The sequence below is a fragment of the Nerophis ophidion genome, linkage group LG18 (genome assembly GCF_033978795.1).
Source record: "Nerophis ophidion isolate RoL-2023_Sa linkage group LG18, RoL_Noph_v1.0, whole genome shotgun sequence".
In the NCBI taxonomy this organism is placed as follows: domain Eukaryota; kingdom Metazoa; phylum Chordata; class Actinopteri; order Syngnathiformes; family Syngnathidae; genus Nerophis; species Nerophis ophidion.
Genome location: NC_084628.1, coordinates 30,012,646 through 30,032,065, shown reverse-complemented (window position 1 = coordinate 30,032,065; position 19,420 = coordinate 30,012,646). Strand labels below are relative to the sequence as shown.

Genomic DNA, 19,420 nt, shown 5'->3' with positions numbered 1-19,420 from the left:
ATATTTTCTTTTATGTACTTTTATAAATAGTACATGATCATATTATTACTTCTATACAGGATTATGAATATATGATAATATTATTACTTATATACATTGATGTAAATATTATATGATCATATCATTACTTCTATACATTATTATAACTATTATATGATCATATAATTACTTTTATACATGATTATAAATAGAATATGATCATATTATTACTTCTATACATGATTAGGAATATATGACAATATTATTACTTCTATACATTAATATAAATATTATACAATCATATTATTACTTCTTTACATGATTATAATTATATATAATGATATTATTACTTTTATACATTATTATGAATAGTATATGACTTATATTACTTCTATACATTATTATAATATTATATGATCATATTGATACTTCTATACATTAACATAAAATGATATGATCATATTATTACTTCTATACAATATTATAGATATTATATGATAATAATATTACTTCTATACATTATTATAAATAATATATGCTCCTATTATTACTTCTTTAATTATAAATGTTATATGATCATATTAGAAAATGGATAGATGGATGATATTATTACTTCTATACATGATTATAAATATTCTATGATCATATTATTACTTCCATACATGATTATAAATATTATATGATCATATTATTATTTCTATACATTATAATAGATAATTTAATCATATTATTACTTCTATACATTACTACAAATATTATATGATCATATTATTACTTATTTACATGATTATGAATATTATATGATAATTATATTACTTCTATACATTCATATAAATACGATATGATCATATTATTACTTCTATACATTTTTATGAATATTATAAGACTATTATATTACTTCTATACATTATTATTAAATTATATGATCACATTATTACTTCTGCCCTGCGATGAGGTGGCGACTTGTTCAGGGTGTACCCCGCCTACTACCTAAATGCAATTGAGATTGGCTCCAGCGACCCCCCGTGACCCCTAAAGGGACAAGCGGTAGAAAATGGAAGGATATATAATTACTTCCACACATTATTATAAATATTATATTATCATATTGTTACTTATATACGTTATCATAAATACCATATGCTCATATTATTACCTCTTTAATTATAGATATTATATGATCATATTATTACTTCTATACATAATTATAAATATTATATGATCATTCTATTATTTCGATGAGGTGGCGACTTGTCCAGGGTGTACACCGCCTTCCGCCCGAATGCAGCTGAGATAAGCTCCAGCACCCCGCGCGACACCAAAAAGTGACAAGCGGTAGAAAATGGATGGACGGATATTATTATAAATAATATATGATCATATTATTACTTCTATACATTATAATAAATATTATATGATCATATTATTACTTATATACATGATTATGAATATTATATGATCATTATATTACTTGTATACATTAATATAAATATGATATGATCATATTATTACTTCTATACATTAATATAAATATGATATGATCAAATTATTACTTCTATACATTAATATAAAATTATATGATCATATTATTACTTCTATACATTATTATAAATAATATATTATTATGTTTATATATTATATGATATTTATTATATATCATTATTATGGACAACACCTCCAACCCACTACCCAAAATGCAACACGGAACGACACAGACTGTCATACCGACAGCCATCAGACTGTATAATGCATATGGTCCTTCTTGACTGCACTTAAATGTAGAATATATGTAGAATATATTTATATTATTCATATATTATATATTGTATATATATATCTGTGTTTTTCAACCTTTTTTAAGGCAAGGCGCATTTTTGTCATGAAAAAAATCCGGAGGCACACCACCAGCAGAAAAACGTTAAAAAATTTACTTTGTGTTAGCAAGCAAGGCTATCTACGTTATTGCTGTCCTTCTTTGTGTGGACATTGTTGATTGTCGTGTCACGTACGGATGTACTTTGTGGACGCCGTAAGTTTTTGCTGTCGTCCAGTATTCTGTCTCTGTTTACTTTGTAGCCAGTTCAGTTTGACTTACGTTTTGCGTAGCCTTTTTCTTTCCCTTTCCCTTTCGTTCATTTTGGGTTTAAGCATTACATACCTTTTTTACTTGCACACTGCCTCCCACTGTGGTCTGCATATCGGGATTGATTGAGATTTTTATTAGTAGATTGCACAGTACAGTACATATTCCGTACTATTGACCACTAAATGGTAACACCTGAATAAGTTTTTCAATTTGTTAAGTCGGGGTCCACGTTCACAACAAACCATCCTTGTCTCACCCGACACATTCCGACTTTTACAAAGCATTGCTGCCACCTCCTAACATTACGTGGTTACCCTGCTGAGTTTTACACGGCACGGACACTAAAAAACGGCATATTATTGGCAGATTATAATTATTGATTTGCAAAAAAATATTTTTGGCATGAATTAGGTGAAGTTGCATAATTTCCCACGGGACACCAGACAATATCCCACGGCACGCTAGTGCGCGGCACAGTGGTGGAAAAACACTGATATATACAATATGTCATATATTATTTATTATTATTGTTGTTTATTGTGAGCGAACTGTGTTGCGGAATTCTATTCTATTCTATATTACCATATTATTACTTCTATACATGATTATAGATATTAAAAGATCATGAATGAAAGAAAGAAGTGTTACCTGCTGATGTCACAGGTCAGCTGGCCTCCTCCTATCTGATTGAGAGCATCTTCCAACTGAGAATATTTATTTCCTACACCTGCCAGACACCCGAGATCAACAACAACAACAACAAGGCACCTGCAGAGATGTTATGAGAGTGTCTCACAGGTAGTCTGCATGCGCTGAGAAGGCGGCACGTAGTTCCTCTGGAAGTTTTCTGTCACCGCCTGGATCTTCTCCCGGCGCTGCTGTAGGACTTCTTCACGCCGCCTCTGCTCCTGCAGGACCCACTGCCTCTGCTTCTCCCTCAGGTCCCTCACAGCCAGAGTGTATATTTTCATGTCATCACATTGTCATTTACCTGAAACTTGAACACTTGGCAACTTACCTGCGGCGCCTGTTGGTTTCCTGCACGCATCTGCGAGCCCGCTCCCGGTTGACCTTCTGCTCCTCCAGCAGGGCCTCTCTCTCCTCCTGCAGGTCCGCCATCACGTGACCTCCCTCCGACTCAGGCGTCATCGTCATCATCCCAACCATATACCGCCCACCGATCACGGCCCCTGTCACGTGATCAGGTGAAGCATCGGCTTTGTAACAATGCTGGCCACGTCATTTGCCGTCTTTAAAAAGCAACACAAACTCTTGCAGCGGCACAACTTGCATCCTGCCACGGCGCCAAGACGTCTATGACGTCACAACGCGGAAGTATATGGAACCGCGAGATAGCAAGTAATTGTTGTTCAATTGTGTTCTCTATCACGCACACGGGCTACAAAATTATTATTTACACAAAAGTGGGCTTTCATTTATATTTCAAACTTCGTTCACAACAGTACTTCACCATTTCCGGTTTATCGCTGATTAATGTCCCCGTTGCGACAAAATTAACAGTTCTTACAGAACGCATGTCTTAACAATGTTGTTAGAAATATGAACAAACGAAACAAGGGTGTCCAACAAACGTCATGAAAACACCAAAAACGTCTTCAATGACACCTTGAAGAGCGCTCACCTGTGTGTTTGTGTACCGCGGTGACGTCACAAAGAGTCAGGACGCCCTTCCTTGACGACGGTTGCTGCGGTGGTACCACACGTGACCAGCAGAGGGCGTCACCCTTTTTTTAATTCGCGCATGCGTGCTGCCTTCAATGAGGGAGCGAGGAAGTCACAAACCCGGAAACTCTTTTTTCCATCGCTTATTTTCATCAACAAGATGTCCTTCGTGTAGATTTAATTTTCTTTTCCTTAATACCTTGGTTGTTTTTTTGTGTGACTAACGCAAAAACCTGTTTTAAGTAGTATTCTAAAGGCCTATTGAAATGAGATTTTCTTATTTAAACTGGGATAGCAGGTCCATTCTATGTGTCATACTTGATCATTTCGCAATGCCATATTTTAGCTGAAAGGATTTAGTAGAGAACGTCTACGATAAAGTTCACAACTTTCGGTTGTAAGAAAAAAGCCCTGCCTCTACCGGAAGTCGCAGACGATGACGTCACATGTTTGATGGCTCCTCACATATTCACATTGTTTTTCATGGGATCATCCACAAAAAGTGCTATTCGGACCGAGAAAACAACAATTTCCCCATTAATTTGAGCGAGGATGAAAGATTCGTGTTTGAGGATATTGATAGCGACGGACTAGAAAAAAACAAAGTAAAAAAAAAAAAACGCGATTGCATTGGGACAGATTCCGATGTTTTTAGACACATTTACTAGGTTAATTCTGGGAAATCCCTTATCTTTCTATTGTGTTGCTAGTGTTTTAGTGAGTTTAATAGTACCTGATAGTCGGAAGGGTGTCTCCACGGGTGTCTTGACGCCAGTGTCTCAGGGAAGTCGACGGCAGCTATGGATGGCACAAGCTCAGCTTTTCTCCGGTAAGAACTGACTTTTTAACCACAATTTTCCCACCGAAACCTGCTGGTTGACATTTGGTAGGGATCCATGTTGGCTTGACCGCGCTCTGATCCATAGGAAAGTTTCACCTCCAGGAATTTTAAACAAGGAATCACCGTGTGTTTGTGTGGCTAAAGGCTAAAGCTTCCTAACTCCATCGTTCTACTGTGACTTCTCCAATATTAATTGAACAAATTGCAAAAGATTCAGCAACACAGATGTCCAAAATACTGTATAATTAAGCCGTTAAAGCAGACGACTTTTAGCTGTGTGTGTGTGCAGCGCTCATACTTCCTTAAAAACGTGTGACGTCTTGCGTACACGTCATCATTACACGACGTTTCGAAGACGAAACTCCCGGGAAATTTAAAATTGTAATTAAGTAAACTAAAAAGGCCATATTGGCATGTGTTGCAATGTTAATATTTCATCATTGATATATAAACTATCAGACTGCGTGGTGGGTAGTAGTGGGTTTCAGTAGGCCTCTAAGTAATAGTACGGCCACAGAACACTTCCTTCCTGAGGGTGAAGGGTAAACAACATGGCATGTTATTATGTAACACTGACCAGTATCTTGTTTACTTCCTAACATGCAGTTTATTCCTATAAACTTTAAAAGTGAGGAGGAAGAAGACAAGTTGTAGTCAACTATCCTCTACACTGCTGCCTGCTGGCCATTTGGAATAGGCGTCCTATTGCATCATTCATCAAACATCAAAATTATAATTTTTTTGTAGTCTACTTTACATTTAACACACACACACACACACACACACACATATATATATATATATATATATATATATATATATATATATATATATATATATATATATATATATATATATTTATATAGAGTGGGGCAAAAAAGTTTTTAGTCAGCCACCGATTGTGCAAGTTCTCCCACTTAAAATGATGACAGAGGTCTGTAATTTTCATCATAGGTACACTTCAACTGTGAGAGACAGAATGTGAAAAAAAATCCAGGAATTCACATTGTAGGAATTGTAAATAATTAATTTGTAAATTATGGTGGAAAATAAGTATTTAGTCAACCATTCAAAGCTCTCACTGATGGAAGGAGGTTTTGGTTCAAAATCTCACGATACATGGCCCCATTCATTCTTTCCTTAACACGGATCAATCGTCCTGTCCCCTTAGCAGAAAAACAACCCCAAAGCATGATGTTTCCACCCCCATGCTTCACAGTAAGTACGGTGTTCTTGGGATGCAACTCAGTATTCTTCTTCCTCCAAACACGACGAGTTGAGTTTATACCAAAAAGTTCTATTTTGGTTTCATCTGACCACATGTCATTCTCCCAATCCTCTGCTGTATCATCCATGTATCCATTTTGGTATAAACTCAACTCGTCGTGTTTGGAGGAAGAAAGAATACTGAGTTGCATCCCAAGAACACCACACCTACTGTGAAGCATGGGGGTGGAAACATCATGATTTGGGGCTGTTTTTCTGCTAAGGGGACAGGACGATTGATCCGTGTTAAGGAAAGAATGAATGGGGCCATGTATCGTGAGATTTTGAGCCAAAACCTCCTTCCATCAGTGAAAGCTTTGAATGGTTGACCAAACACTCATTTTCCACCATAATTTACAAATACATTCTTTAAAATTCCTACAATGTGAATTCCTGGATATTTTTTCACATTCTGTCTCTCACAGTTGAAGTGTACCTATGATGAAAATTACGGACCTCTGTCATCATTTTAAGTGGGAGAACTTGCACAATCGATGGCTGACTAAATACTTTTTTGCCCCACTAGATATATATATATATATATATATAAAATATAATATAATATATATATATATATATATATATTATACTCTCTGATAAGTGTCTGATAAATGGTGCATGTTGTGGGCAATGAGAGGTTAAAAAGTGACAAACAGGCAGTGGGGGACAAGTGTGACGTCACAGAAGGAGGTGTCATGTCCACAAGGTGTTGTCTCTACACAAGGTGTTGTCTGACACCAACAACCTGCAGTGATTCTTCTTGTCTCTTCATGTGAGTATGCGCTTTGTGTATTCATTGCAGCTCCTGCATGTGTGTATTTGGATGTGCATGTTTGTGTGCTGTGTTGTGTCATGACTGCTTCACAAGAATATTATTTACAGTATAGATATTGAAGAACATAAATATGTTTTTTTTGATTGATTGATGGAAAAGTTTATTGACATCTTAAAGAATTGAATCCATGTAATGCTTTAAAAAAGGTGAATGGATGGCACAAAAAGCCAAAAGGCTTGTTTCCGTTGTGGTCCATTAAATATGTATCACATTTGATACCATCCATCCATTCATTTTCTATCGCTTGTCCCTTTTGGGGTCGCGGAGGGTGCTGGAGCCTGTCTCAGCTGCATTTGGGCGGAAGGCGGTGTACACCCTGGACAAGTCGCTACCTCATCGCAGGGCCAACACAGATAGACAGACAACATTCACACTCACATTCACACACTAGGGACCATTTAGTGTTGCCAATCAACCTATGCCCAGGTGTGTGTTTTTTGAGGTGGTAGGAAACCGGAGTACCCGGAGGGAACTCACGAACATGCAAACTCCACACAGAAAGATCCCGAGTGCGGGATCGAACCTAGGACTACTCAGGATCTTCGTATTGTGAGGCACATGCACTAACCCCTGTGACACAGTGCTGCCCGCACATTTGATACATTCAATAATATCTATCCATCTATATATATATATATATATATATATATATACATACACACTACTGTATGTACATGACTATGCACATGTTGACTCCAAGAGTGTACAAAAGAGAGTGAGAAAATATACCGTATTTCCTTGAATCGCTGCCGGGGCGCTAATTAATTTAAAACCTCTTCTCACTCCTGCGCTTACCAAAGGCATGCGGTAAAAGTAAGCATGCACTAATTCTTTTAAAACTTCTTCTCACTTCGGCCCTTACCAAAGGTATGCAGTAAAAATTTGAGTGTGATGTAAGCTTGGACCTTAAATCCTATTGAATAGCTCTTAATCTTCTTCCCTATATGCGATTTCAAATTACCGGTATTGATATCAGCATCCTCCATTTTTAAAATGATGACAGGGGAAGTGTCACTTGTGACGTCACGAGTTTGACCAGGCGGTCTAAGCATGCGCTAATTATTTTGAGAAGCGAGTTTGACCCGGCAGTAATTCAAGGCAGGCGCATACTATATGCCCTACGGCAATTCAAGCAAATACGGTATATACTAGAGATGCGCGGTTTGCGGTCCCAACCGCAGGTCGGGCGGGTGACATGACGAAAACATTTATTTTAAATAGATTCGGACGGGTGGCGGTTGAACCAATTTGGAAATATATATTGTAATAATCCCAGGAATGTAGGCTCATACAACTTCTTCGTTTGTCTTGTCTTTATTGCACAAGATGTAATACAACCACACAATAGCTCTCATGTCACTAACGCTTTTCCCGGGACAACTCGAAGTCTCACTTCCTGTCCATAACGTCACTTCCCTATCTCTCCCGGAAGTCCCGCCCCCCAGCCAAAGTCATTGGCTAACACCCCGTAGCCAGCCGCTACATTATACATAGTTAAATGTTATGTTGAAGAGGTTCATTTAGCGGACTGACGTGTATTTATAAATGGTTGATTTATATAGGCTAGTAGGTAAAGTGTTGTACCTGACAACACTTGATGGTACAATCCATATATCACGTCACAGACAACGTCACGCTAACATCACGTGACACCTCTGATGAAGGCTGCAGAAGCAAGGTAGCCCAAACTTGTCAGGTACAACACTGTACCTTACAAGCCTATATAAATCAACCATTTATAAATAGTTAAATGTTGTTACCCACATACGAAAAACGAGCAGCACTCTTTGAAACAGTATGTGGGCATACTTTTATTTTGAAGTGTCTCGTTTGGTCTGTCGACGGATGTATGGAAGCTACTTCCGGGTATGGCCAACGAGGTATTTGTCATTTGTTGGTATTTTACTTGGTAAAATGTTTGATCAACATGCTGTGCATGTTATTGTTTTTACGTTTGTAACGTGCTTTATTTATTACAGTTTTCACGGTGAATTTGAAGGGAAAGTAAGCCTTCAAATAAATCAGTTCAAGAAAGCTATTGTGTCTGTGCTATTTGGAGGGAGTTACACTTTCTAACCTCACCAATGCCTTGCATCGTCTATATTAGATATATAAGAATGGGCGGGTGGCGGGCGGTTGTTGCTTTGATGAAATGTTGGTTCGAGTGGGTGGCTGGTGGATGACGACTTTAGTGATGCGGTTGCGGATGATATAATTGCCTATCCGCGCATCTCTAGTATATACACTATAACCACATATAAATATATATACACTATAACCACATATACATATATATACACTATAATTACATATGAATATATATAAACTATAACCACATATAAATATATATACAATATAACCACATATAAATATATACATACACTATAACCACATATAAATATATATACAATATAACCACATATAAATATATATATACAATATAACCACATATAAATATATATACAATATAACCACATATAAATATATATACAATATAACCACATATAAATATATATTCCCTATAACCACATATAAATATATATACAATATAACCACATATAAATATATATTCACTATAACCACATCTAAATATATATACACTGTAACCACATATAAATATACATACACTATAAGCACACATAAATATATATATACACTATAACCATATATAAATATATATATACACTATAACCACGTATGAATATATATACACTATAACCACATATGAATATATATATACTATAACCACATACTGTATCAACCTGTTTGATGCTTCAGAAAGTTGCTGGGGATCAATTTTGGTTCAGGACAGGTAGAAGATGAGCTGGGCCATGATTTTATAGCAGTTTTAAAATTTAGTAGGAAAGTTGGAATTTTAAGGTCTGTTGGTAATGCATTCCACAGTGTGGTGGCAAAATAGTAGAATGCAAGGACAAGGTCTAAAGAACTCCCTCCCGTGTAGTACCTGTGAGCATCACTTACTCTCTTGAAAGAGTACTTGGACAGGTACTTGGGGACAGTTTCTCTAAGTATTTTGAATACCAGGGACATTGCAATTTGGTGTACTCATTCCTCAACTCTAAGCCATCCCAATTTGATAAAGTGGGCTTTAGTTAGGTGAGTCCTGTATGGAAGGTTGAGTAGGAGTATCACCAGAATTCTCCCCAAAATCTAGTTTTATTTTTGATCTTGGTGATTGCTTTTAATGCCATTTTTCACCCGAGAGAGTGTTGTCCAATATACAACATGTATGAGGAATAGAGATATCCAATAATGGCTTTTTTTGCCGATATCCGATATTCCGATATTGTCCATCTCTAAATTACCGATTCGGATATCAACCGATATCGATATGTACAGTTGTGGAATTAACACATTATTGTGCCTAAATTTGCTGTGATGACCTGCTGGATGCATTAAACAATGTAACAAGGTTTTCCAAAATAAATCAACTCAAGTTATGGAAAAAAATGCCAACATGGCACTGCCATATTTATTATTGAAGTCACAAAGTGCATTTTTTTTAACATGCCTCAAAACAGCAGCTTCTCATGTTCTCCCTGAGAGAGCATGAGGAGGTTAGGGTGGGCGGGGTTGGGGGTAGCAGGGCTGTATATTGTAGCGTCCCGGAACAGTTAGTGCTGCAAGGGGTTCTGGGTATTTGTTCTGTTGTGTTACGGTGCGGATGACCTCCCGAAACGTGTTTGTCATTCTTGTTTGGTGTGGGTTCACAGTGTGGCGCATATTTGTACCAGTGTTAAAGTTGTTTATACGGCCACCCTCAGTGTGACCTGAATGACTGTTGACCAAGTATGCATCGCATTCACTTGTGTGTGTGTGTGTGTGTGTGTGTGTGTGTGTGTGTGTGTGTGTGTGTGTGTGTGTGTGTGTGTGTGTGTGTGTGTGTGTGTGTGTGTGTGTGTGAAAAGCCATTGATATTATGTGACTGGGCCGGCACGTAAAGACAGCGCCTTTAAAGTTTATTGGCGCTCTGTACTTCTCCGTACGTCACATGTACCGCTCCGTACAGCGGCGTTTTAAGAAGTCATCAATTTTACTTTATGAAACCAATTCCGATAATTTTTGATATTTCATTTTAAAGCATTTATCAGCCGATACTAACGGCAGTCTGATATCGGATATCTGTAATGAGGAACACTCTGCACAAACTAACACGTCATTGTTACTTTATATAAAGTAGTCAGTGAATGTGTGTATATAGATATATGTATATATATATATATATATATGTATGTATACATATGTATATATATGTATGTATGTATGTACTGTGTATATATATATATATATATATATATATATACAGAAAAAAATATATATATATGCGATGAGGTGGCGACTTGTCCAGGGTGTACTCGCCTTCCGCCCGATTGTAGCTGAGATAGTCACCAGCGCCCCCCGCGACCCCAAACGGAATAAGCGGTGGAAAATGGATGGTTATCTATATATATATATATATATATATATATATATATATATATATATATATATATATATATATATATATATATATATATATATGTATATATATATATATATATACATATATATATATATATATATATATATACATATATATATATATATATATATATATATATATATATATATATATATATATATATATATATATATATATATACATACATACATACATATATATATATATATATATATATATATATATATATATATATATATATATATATATATATATATATATATATATATATATATATATATATATATATATGGGCTTCACGGTGGAAGAGGGGTTAGTGCGTCTGCCTCACAATACGAAGGTCCTGCAGTCCTGGGTTCAAATCCAGGCTCGGGATCTTTCTGTGTGGAGTTTGCATGTTCTTCCCATGAATGCCTGGGTTCCCTCCGGGTACTCCGGCTTCCTCCCACTTCCAAAGACATGCACCTGGGGATAGGTTGATTGGCAACACTAAATTGGCCCTAGTGTGTGAATCTGAGTGTGAATGTTGTCTGTCTATCTGTGTTGGCCCTGCGATGAGGTGGCGACTTGTCCAGGGTGTACCCCGCATTCCGCCCGATTGTAGCTGAGATAGGCGCCAGCGCCCCCCGCGACACCAAAAGGGAATAAGCGGTAGAAAATGGATGGATGGATATATATATATATATATATGTATATGTGTATATATATGTATATATATATATATATATATATATACTGTATGCATGTATACATACGTATATATATATATATATTTATATATATACATATATACTGTATGTATGTATACATATGTATATATATATATATATATATATAAATATATATATATATATAAATATATATGTATATATATATATATACATATATATGTATATATATATAAAAAATATATATATACAGGTGCTGTTCATATTATTAGAATATCATGAAAAAGTTGATTTATTTCAGTAATTATATTCAGAACGTGAAACTTACATATTATATCAATTCATTACACACATAGTGATATATTTGAAATGTTTATTTCTTTAAATTTTGATGATTAGTACTGACAATTACTGAAAATCCCAAATTCAGTATCTCAGAAAATTAGAATATTAGTTACGACTAGTACCAAAAAATATTTTTTAGAAATGTGGGCCAACTGAAAAAGTATGAACATGGAAAGTTTCAGCACGTACGGCAATCAATACTTAGTTGCAGCTCCTTTTGCCTGAATTGCTGCAGCAATACGGCGTGGCATGGAGTCGACCAGTCTGTTGCACTCCTCAGGTGTTATGAGAGCCCAGCTTGCTTTAATAGTGGCCTTCAGCTCTTCAGCATTGTTGGGTCTGGCATCTCGCATCTTCCGCTTCACAATACCCCATAGGTTTTCTATGGGGTTAAGGTCAGGTGAGTTTGCAGGCCAATCAAGAACAGGGATACCATGGTCCTTAAACTAGGCACTGGTAGATTTGGCACTGTGTGCAGGTGCCAAATCATGTTGGAAAATTAAATCTTCACCTCCATAAATTTGGTCCGCGGCAGGCAGCATAAAGTGTTCTAAAACTTCCTGGTAGACTGCTGCATTGACCCTAGACCTCAGGAAACACAGTGGACCAACACCAGCAGATGACATGGCACCCCAGACCATTACCGATTGTGGAAATTTGACACTGGACTTCAGGCAACGTGGATTCTGTGCCTCTCCTGTCTTCCTCCAGACTCTGGGACCTTGATTTCCAAAGGAGATACAACATTTACTTTAATCTGAAAACATAACTTTGGACCACTCAGCAGCAGTCCAGTCCTTTATGATCTGAGCCCAGGCGAGACGCTTTTGACGTTGTCTCTTATTCAAGAGTGGCTTTACACAAGGAATGCGACAGCTGAAGCCCATATCTTGCATACGTCGGTGCGTGGTGGTTTTTGAAGCACTGACTCCAGTTGCAGTCCACTCTTTGTGGATCTCCCCCACATTTTTGAATCGGTTTTGTTTGACAATCCTCTCCGGGGCGCGGTTATCCCTCTTGCTTGTACCCTTTTTTCTACCACATCTTTGTCTTCCCTTCGCCTCTCTATTAATGTGCTTGGACACAGAGCTCTGGGAACATCCAACCTCTTTGGCAATGACCTTTTGTGTCTTGCCCTCCTTCTTTAAAGTATCAATGGTCATCTTTTGGACAGTTGTCAAGTCAGCAGTCTTCCCCATGATTGTGTTTCATACAGAATCAAAACGAGAGACCATTTAAAGGCTTTTCCAGGTGTTTTTAGTTAGTTAGCTAATTAGAGTGTGGCACCAGGTGTCTTCAATATCTGACCTTTTCACCAAATTCTAATTTTCTGAGATGTTGAATTTAGGGTTTTCATTGGTTGTCAGCTATAATCATCTCCTTTTTGGCAAAAAACACTTGAAATGTATCAGTCTGTTTGGAATGAATATATACATTCTACAAGTTTGACTTTCTAAATGGAAATAATAAAATAAAACACCTTTTTCATGATATTCTAATAATATGACCAGCACCTGTGTATATATATATATATATATATATATATATATATATATATATATATATATATATATATATATATATATATATATATATATATATATATATATATAGTAAGTGCAAGGTGAAGACCTGCAGTTAGAGTGTGTAGAAGGCAGCATGAAGGACAGATGATTAGACTGTAGGTGGTGTCCTTCATGGGGAGAAAGTCATAACGCACACCAGCTGTCACGTCTCTGCAGGAATATCAACACAATCCATCCATCCATTTTTTTACCGCCTGTCCCTTTTGGGGTCGCGGGGGGTCGCTGGAGCCTATCTCAGCTGCATTCAGGTGGAAGGCGGGTTACACCTTGGACAAGTCGCCACCTCGATGTTCCTGATATTTTTAATTAAAACAACACACTAAGCTACTGTGTACTTTTGACATCAATATTGTTGCTGTGCACCTCTCCAACTTCATTGATCACGTTCAAAACCATAACTTTGAGTGGGGCAGGAGTACGCAAAGGTTAGCATTACAAGCAAGCTACATGCTAACATTACATTTCAACATTGGGCTAAATTAGCCTTACCAGCATAGCTATGCCAGCTGCATGCTAACATTCCCTTTCAACATCAGGCTAAGTTAGCATTACTAGTTTAGCTATGCGAGCTACATGCAAACATTACATTTTAACGTCATGCTATGTTAGCAACATTAGCATAGCTTTATCAGCTACATGGAAACTTTACATTTTAACATCAGCTATGTTAGCGACATTAGCAAAGTTATTTATGTGAGCAACATGCTAACATATTTTATTATCATGATAGGTTAGCAACATTAGCATAGCTATGCGAGCTATATGCTAACATTACATTTTAACATCAGGCTAAGTTAGCATTACTAGTATAGCTATGCGAGCTCCATGGTAACATTACATTTCAACGTCATACTATGTTAGCAACATTAGCATAGCTTTATGAGCTACATGCTAACTTCACATTTTAACATCAGCTATGTCAGCAACATTAGTAAAGTTATTTATGTGAGCAACATGCTAACATTATATTTTATTATCATGCTAGGTTAGCAACATTAGCATTGCTATGCAAGCTACATGCTAACATTACATTTTAACATCAGGATAACTTAGCATTACTTAAATAGCTATACGAGCTACATGCCAACATTACATTTTAATGTTATGCTATGTTAGCAACATTAGCATAGCTTTATGAGCTACATGCTAACTTTACATTTTAACATCAGCAAAGTTATTTATGTGAGCAACACGCTAACATTACATTTTATCATTATGTTGGGTTAGCAACATTAGCATTGCTATGCGGGCAACATGCTAACATTACATTTGAACATCATGCAACATCTTATATTCACTTGTGTCCAGGTGGTGCAGTGAGGGCGGAGCCACCATGATGCAGCAGGACCCGTCCAAACCTTTGAGACCTGCAACCAGGCAGGGGTCCGCCCCTATTTCCCCCGCACCCCCCAGCCTTTCCGTGAGCGAGGAGGTCTTCCTGAAGGCCGTGGCGCGCGGAAACGTTCCTCTGCTGAGGCGCATACTGGTGGAGCTGCCCCACCTCCACGGCAACAGTGTGGACTTGGCGGACCAGAATGCTTTGCAGCCGGGGGTCACCAAGCTCCTCCTGGAGAAGGAGGAGTTGATGAGGCTGGGGGGCACCATCAGCCGAGGTCAGGTATGCATGGTGGACACCATCTTGAGCCAGCAGTCCTTGGCCCACGTGGACAGGCTGACTTCCCCCCCCAGTCAGGTGGACTTGGACCTCTTGTCCAGTGACATCATTCTGGCTTCTCAACGCCACGAATACCAGATGGTGCACCTGCTTCTGGCCAGGGGAGCCCGGATCCAGCACCCGCACCCCCACCTGTGCCGGTGCAGCACCTGTGGCCTGCACCTGGACCCCTTCACACACTCGCTGTCCAGCATCCACGCCTACCAAGGTCTCGCCAGTCCAGCTTACCTGGCGCTGTCCAACACAGACCCTGTCATGGCGGCGCTGGACCTGATCCAGCAGCTGGCGCTCTTGGCCCACACCGAGGTGGAGCTTAAGGTCAGACTTTTTCTATGTTTTTATCTAATTACTGACAAAATTACACACTCTTTTACTCACGCAGGTAAACATATTTGCAGGTAAAAAAAAAAAAAATTATTCAATTAAGGAAGCGATTTGCAGGTTAAACAACTCTTTTCTTATTTTAAAAACAAATATTTAACAGTCCAAAAAAAAACATTTTCTTAAATAAATAAAAAATTCTGCATGTAAAAAAAAATACATTTCAAGTACAAACCCCATTTCCATATGAGTTGGGAAATTGTGTTAGATGTAAATATAAACAGAATACAATGATTCGCAAATCATTTTCAACCCATATTCAGTTGAATATGCTACAAAGACAACATATTTGATGTTCAAACTGATAAACATTTTTTTTTGTGTGCAAATAATCATTAACTTTAGAATTTGATGCCAGCAACACGTGACAAAGAAGTTGGGAAATGTGGCTATAAATACTGATAAAGTAGAGAAATTCTCGTCAAACACTTATTTGGAACATCCCACAGGTGTGCAGGCTGATTGGGAACAGGTTGGTGACATGATTGGGTAAAAAAAACAGCTTCCATGAAATGCTAAGTAATTCACAAAAAAGGATGGTGCGAGGGTCACCAATTTGTAAGCAAATTGTCGAACAGTTTTACAACAAGTTATTGCAAGAAATTTTGGGATTTTACCATCTACGGTCCGTAAAATCATTAAAAGGTTCAGAGAATCTGGAGAAATCACTGCACGTAAGCGATGATATTACGGACCTTTGATCCCTCAGGCGGTACTGCATCAAAAACCGACACCAGTGTGTAAAGGACATCACCACATGGGCTCAGGAACACTAAATAAAACCACTGTCAGTAACTACAGTTGGTTCCTACATTTGTAAGTGCAAGTTAAAACTGCTATGCAAAGCAAAACCCATTTATCAACAACACCAAGGAACGCCGCTGGCGTCTCTGGGCCGAAGTTCATCTAAGATGGACTGATGCAAAGTGGAAAGGTGTTCTGTGGTCTGACAAGTCCACATTTCAAATTGTATTTGGAAACTGTGGACATGGTGTCCTCCAGAACAAAGAGGAAAATAACCATTCGGATTGTTATAGGCGCAAAGTTCAAAAGCCAGCATCTGTGATGGTATGGGGGTGTATTAGTGCCCAAGGCATGGGTAACTTACACATCTGTGAAGGCACCATTAATGCTGAATGGTCCACACAGGTTTTGGAGCAACATATGTTGTCATCCAAGCAAGGTTATCATGGACACCCCTGCTTATTTCAATCAATGTTTATTTATATAGCCCCAAATCACAAATGTCTCAAAGGACTGCACAAATTATTACGACTACAACATCTTCGGAAGAACCCACAAAAGGGCAAGGAAAACTCACACCCAGTGGGCAGGGAGAATTCACATCCAGTGGGACGACAGTGACAATGCGATGGATGTCGAGCAGGTCTAACATGATACTGTGAAAGTTCAATCCATAGTGGCTCCAACACAGCTGCGAGACATTGCCAAGCCACGTGTTACAACAGCGCGGCTTCGTCGTAAAAGAGTGCGGGTACTTTCCTGGCCCGCCTGCAGTCCAGACCTGTCTCCCATCGAAAATGTGTGGCGCATTATGAAGCGTAAAATACGACAACGGAGACCCCGGACTGTTGAACGACTGAAGCTCTACATAAAACAGGAATGGGAAAGAATTCCACTTTCAACGCTTCAACAATTAGTTTCCTCAGTTCCCAAACGTTTATTGAGTGTTATTAAAAGAAAAAGTGATGTAACACAGTGGTGAACATGCCATTTCCCAACTACTTTGGCACATGTTGCAGCCAATAAATTCTAAGTTAATTATTATTTGCAAAAAAAATTAAAGTTTATTAGTTTGAACATCAAATATCTTGTCTTTGTTGTGCATTCAACCGAATATGGTTTGAAAATGATTTGCAAATCATTGTATTCCGTTTATATTTACATTTAACACAATTTCCCAACTCATATGGAAACAGGGTTTGAAGAAGTTTTTTCTGCAACTGCAATATTGGTCCACGGGTCTTGTGGCTTAGGTGAGCTGAGATGTTCCTCCACAGAAGGACTACCAGAACCTGTGGTCCCAGTGCCAAGACTTCCTGGTGGCCCTGTTGGACCTGTGTCAGACCACGGAGGAGGTTCAGGCCGTGGTACTCGGTCCCTCTAAGGACCTCAGCAGGTTGAAACTGGCCATGAAGTACCAAGTCAAAAAGGTGCGCCAGGTCTCCTTTCCAGGTCTCCAGTCCATGTTTGAAGATATTCCTCTCTCTCAGTTCCTGGCCCACCCCAACTGTCAGCAGCAGCTCTTGTCCATTTGGTACCAGAACTGGTCTGGAATCCGCCAGCAGACCACGGCGGGGAAGGTCCTGCTGGTTCTGGGGGTCTCTTTGGGCTTGCCTCTTCTGGCCTTGGCTTCCTGGATTGCACCGTCCAGCAAGGTCAGCGTGAAGGTTCTGTTGATGCACACTTGGACCTTCTTGAAGACCTCTTCTGGTTATTCTCCTGCAGTTAGGCAAGATCCTATGTGGACCTTTCCTGAGGTTTGTGGCCCACGCCGCCTCCTTTGTGGTCTTCCTGTGCCTGCTGGTCCTGAACGCGGCCGAGCGCCTCCAGGTGGCGGCCAACACCAGCACCTCACAGCTGCTTCGCATGAAGACCACTTCCTTCACCTGGGTGGAGGTCTTCATCATCACATGGATTCTAGGTGCGACCCAGATCCAGCATGGGTGCCTCAGTTCCTCATGTTGGTGTTTTGATGTCTCCAGGGAAGATCTGGGAAGACTGCAAGAAGGTTTGGTCCCAGGACCTCAGGGAGTACGTCTCAGAACCTTGGAACCTTCTGGACTTCACCATGGTGGCCCTCTTCACCAGCTCCTTCACGGCTCGACTGATGGCCTTCCGGCACGCGTACGCCGCCCAGCGCTACGTAGACCAGCACCACACCCACCTGCCCTCCCACATCCGGTACTTCCAGCTGGGTAAGTCCAAACATCTCCTGTCCTAACCTGAGACCTGAGTCCAGTTCTCGTCTTCAGCTCGGGCTGACTGGGTGCCGTCGGACCCGCAACTCGTTTCCGAGGGCCTTTATGCCGTGGCCGTGGTGCTGAGCTTCTGGCGCGTGGCCTACGTCCTGCCCGCTAACCAGAACTTTGGACCCCTGCAGGTTTCTCTGGGGAGAACTTTGAAGGACATTTTCAAGTTCCTGGTGATCTTCATCACCGTGTTTGTGGCCTTCATGGTGGGACTCTTCAACCTGTACTCCAACTACCTGGGCGCCAAGCACAACCCGGCCTTCACCACGTGAGTACCTCAGGTCTTGAAGGGGAAGTGCTCTTTCTCACAATCCTTCTGTAAAACAGGAACATTCTAGACCCTCAAATATGGCAAATAAGAGGTGGCTAACACTGCAGCTAACACTATTGCACTCATTAAAAACACCAACAATACTCCATTTACATGTGGTGACCTGAATATTAACAAGTACTGGTCATATTGTTATTATAAGTGCTGACACAGACAGACTAATCTTGTAAAAAAAAAACACATTTTCATATATAAATGCAAATGTACTTCAATTAAAAACATTTTTAAGTATAAAAGCATTTTTTTTCAATTCAAAAAATATTGGCAC

The 19,420-nt window shown here is 38.9% G+C and overlaps 2 protein-coding genes across 4 annotated transcripts in view; one reads left to right on the top strand and one right to left on the bottom strand.

Annotated features, from left to right (window-relative positions):
- The window catches only part of LOC133537434 (uncharacterized), a 46,551-nt gene extending 42,846 nt beyond the window's left edge, over positions 1-3,705 (bottom strand). The window contains exons 1-3 of the mRNA XM_061878440.1: positions 3,084-3,705; positions 2,862-3,010; positions 2,714-2,792 (exon numbers count right to left, since the gene is read on the bottom strand). Coding sequence (XP_061734424.1) covers positions 2,714-2,792; positions 2,862-3,010; positions 3,084-3,232 — 377 coding nt within the window. The 5' untranslated portion in view covers positions 3,233-3,705. The remainder of the gene's footprint in view (positions 1-2,713; positions 2,793-2,861; positions 3,011-3,083) is intronic.
- LOC133537093 (short transient receptor potential channel 6-like) overlaps positions 3,274-19,420 on the top strand; it is a 46,955-nt gene continuing 30,808 nt past the window's right edge. Inside the window, exons 1-7 of one of the 3 annotated variants that reach the window (XM_061877955.1) lie at positions 6,496-6,627; positions 15,081-15,765; positions 17,850-18,002; positions 18,063-18,227; positions 18,298-18,493; positions 18,555-18,767; positions 18,825-19,089. In XM_061877955.1, the coding sequence (XP_061733939.1) occupies positions 6,551-6,627; positions 15,081-15,765; positions 17,850-18,002; positions 18,063-18,227; positions 18,298-18,493; positions 18,555-18,767; positions 18,825-19,089 (1,754 nt within the window). In that variant the 5' untranslated portion in view covers positions 6,496-6,550. Of the gene's footprint in view, positions 3,425-4,093; positions 4,578-6,495; positions 6,628-15,080; positions 15,766-17,849; positions 18,228-18,297; positions 18,494-18,554; positions 18,768-18,824; positions 19,090-19,420 lie in introns of those variants that run through there. The other 2 variants (XM_061877953.1, XM_061877952.1) reach the window with 2 other exon arrangements.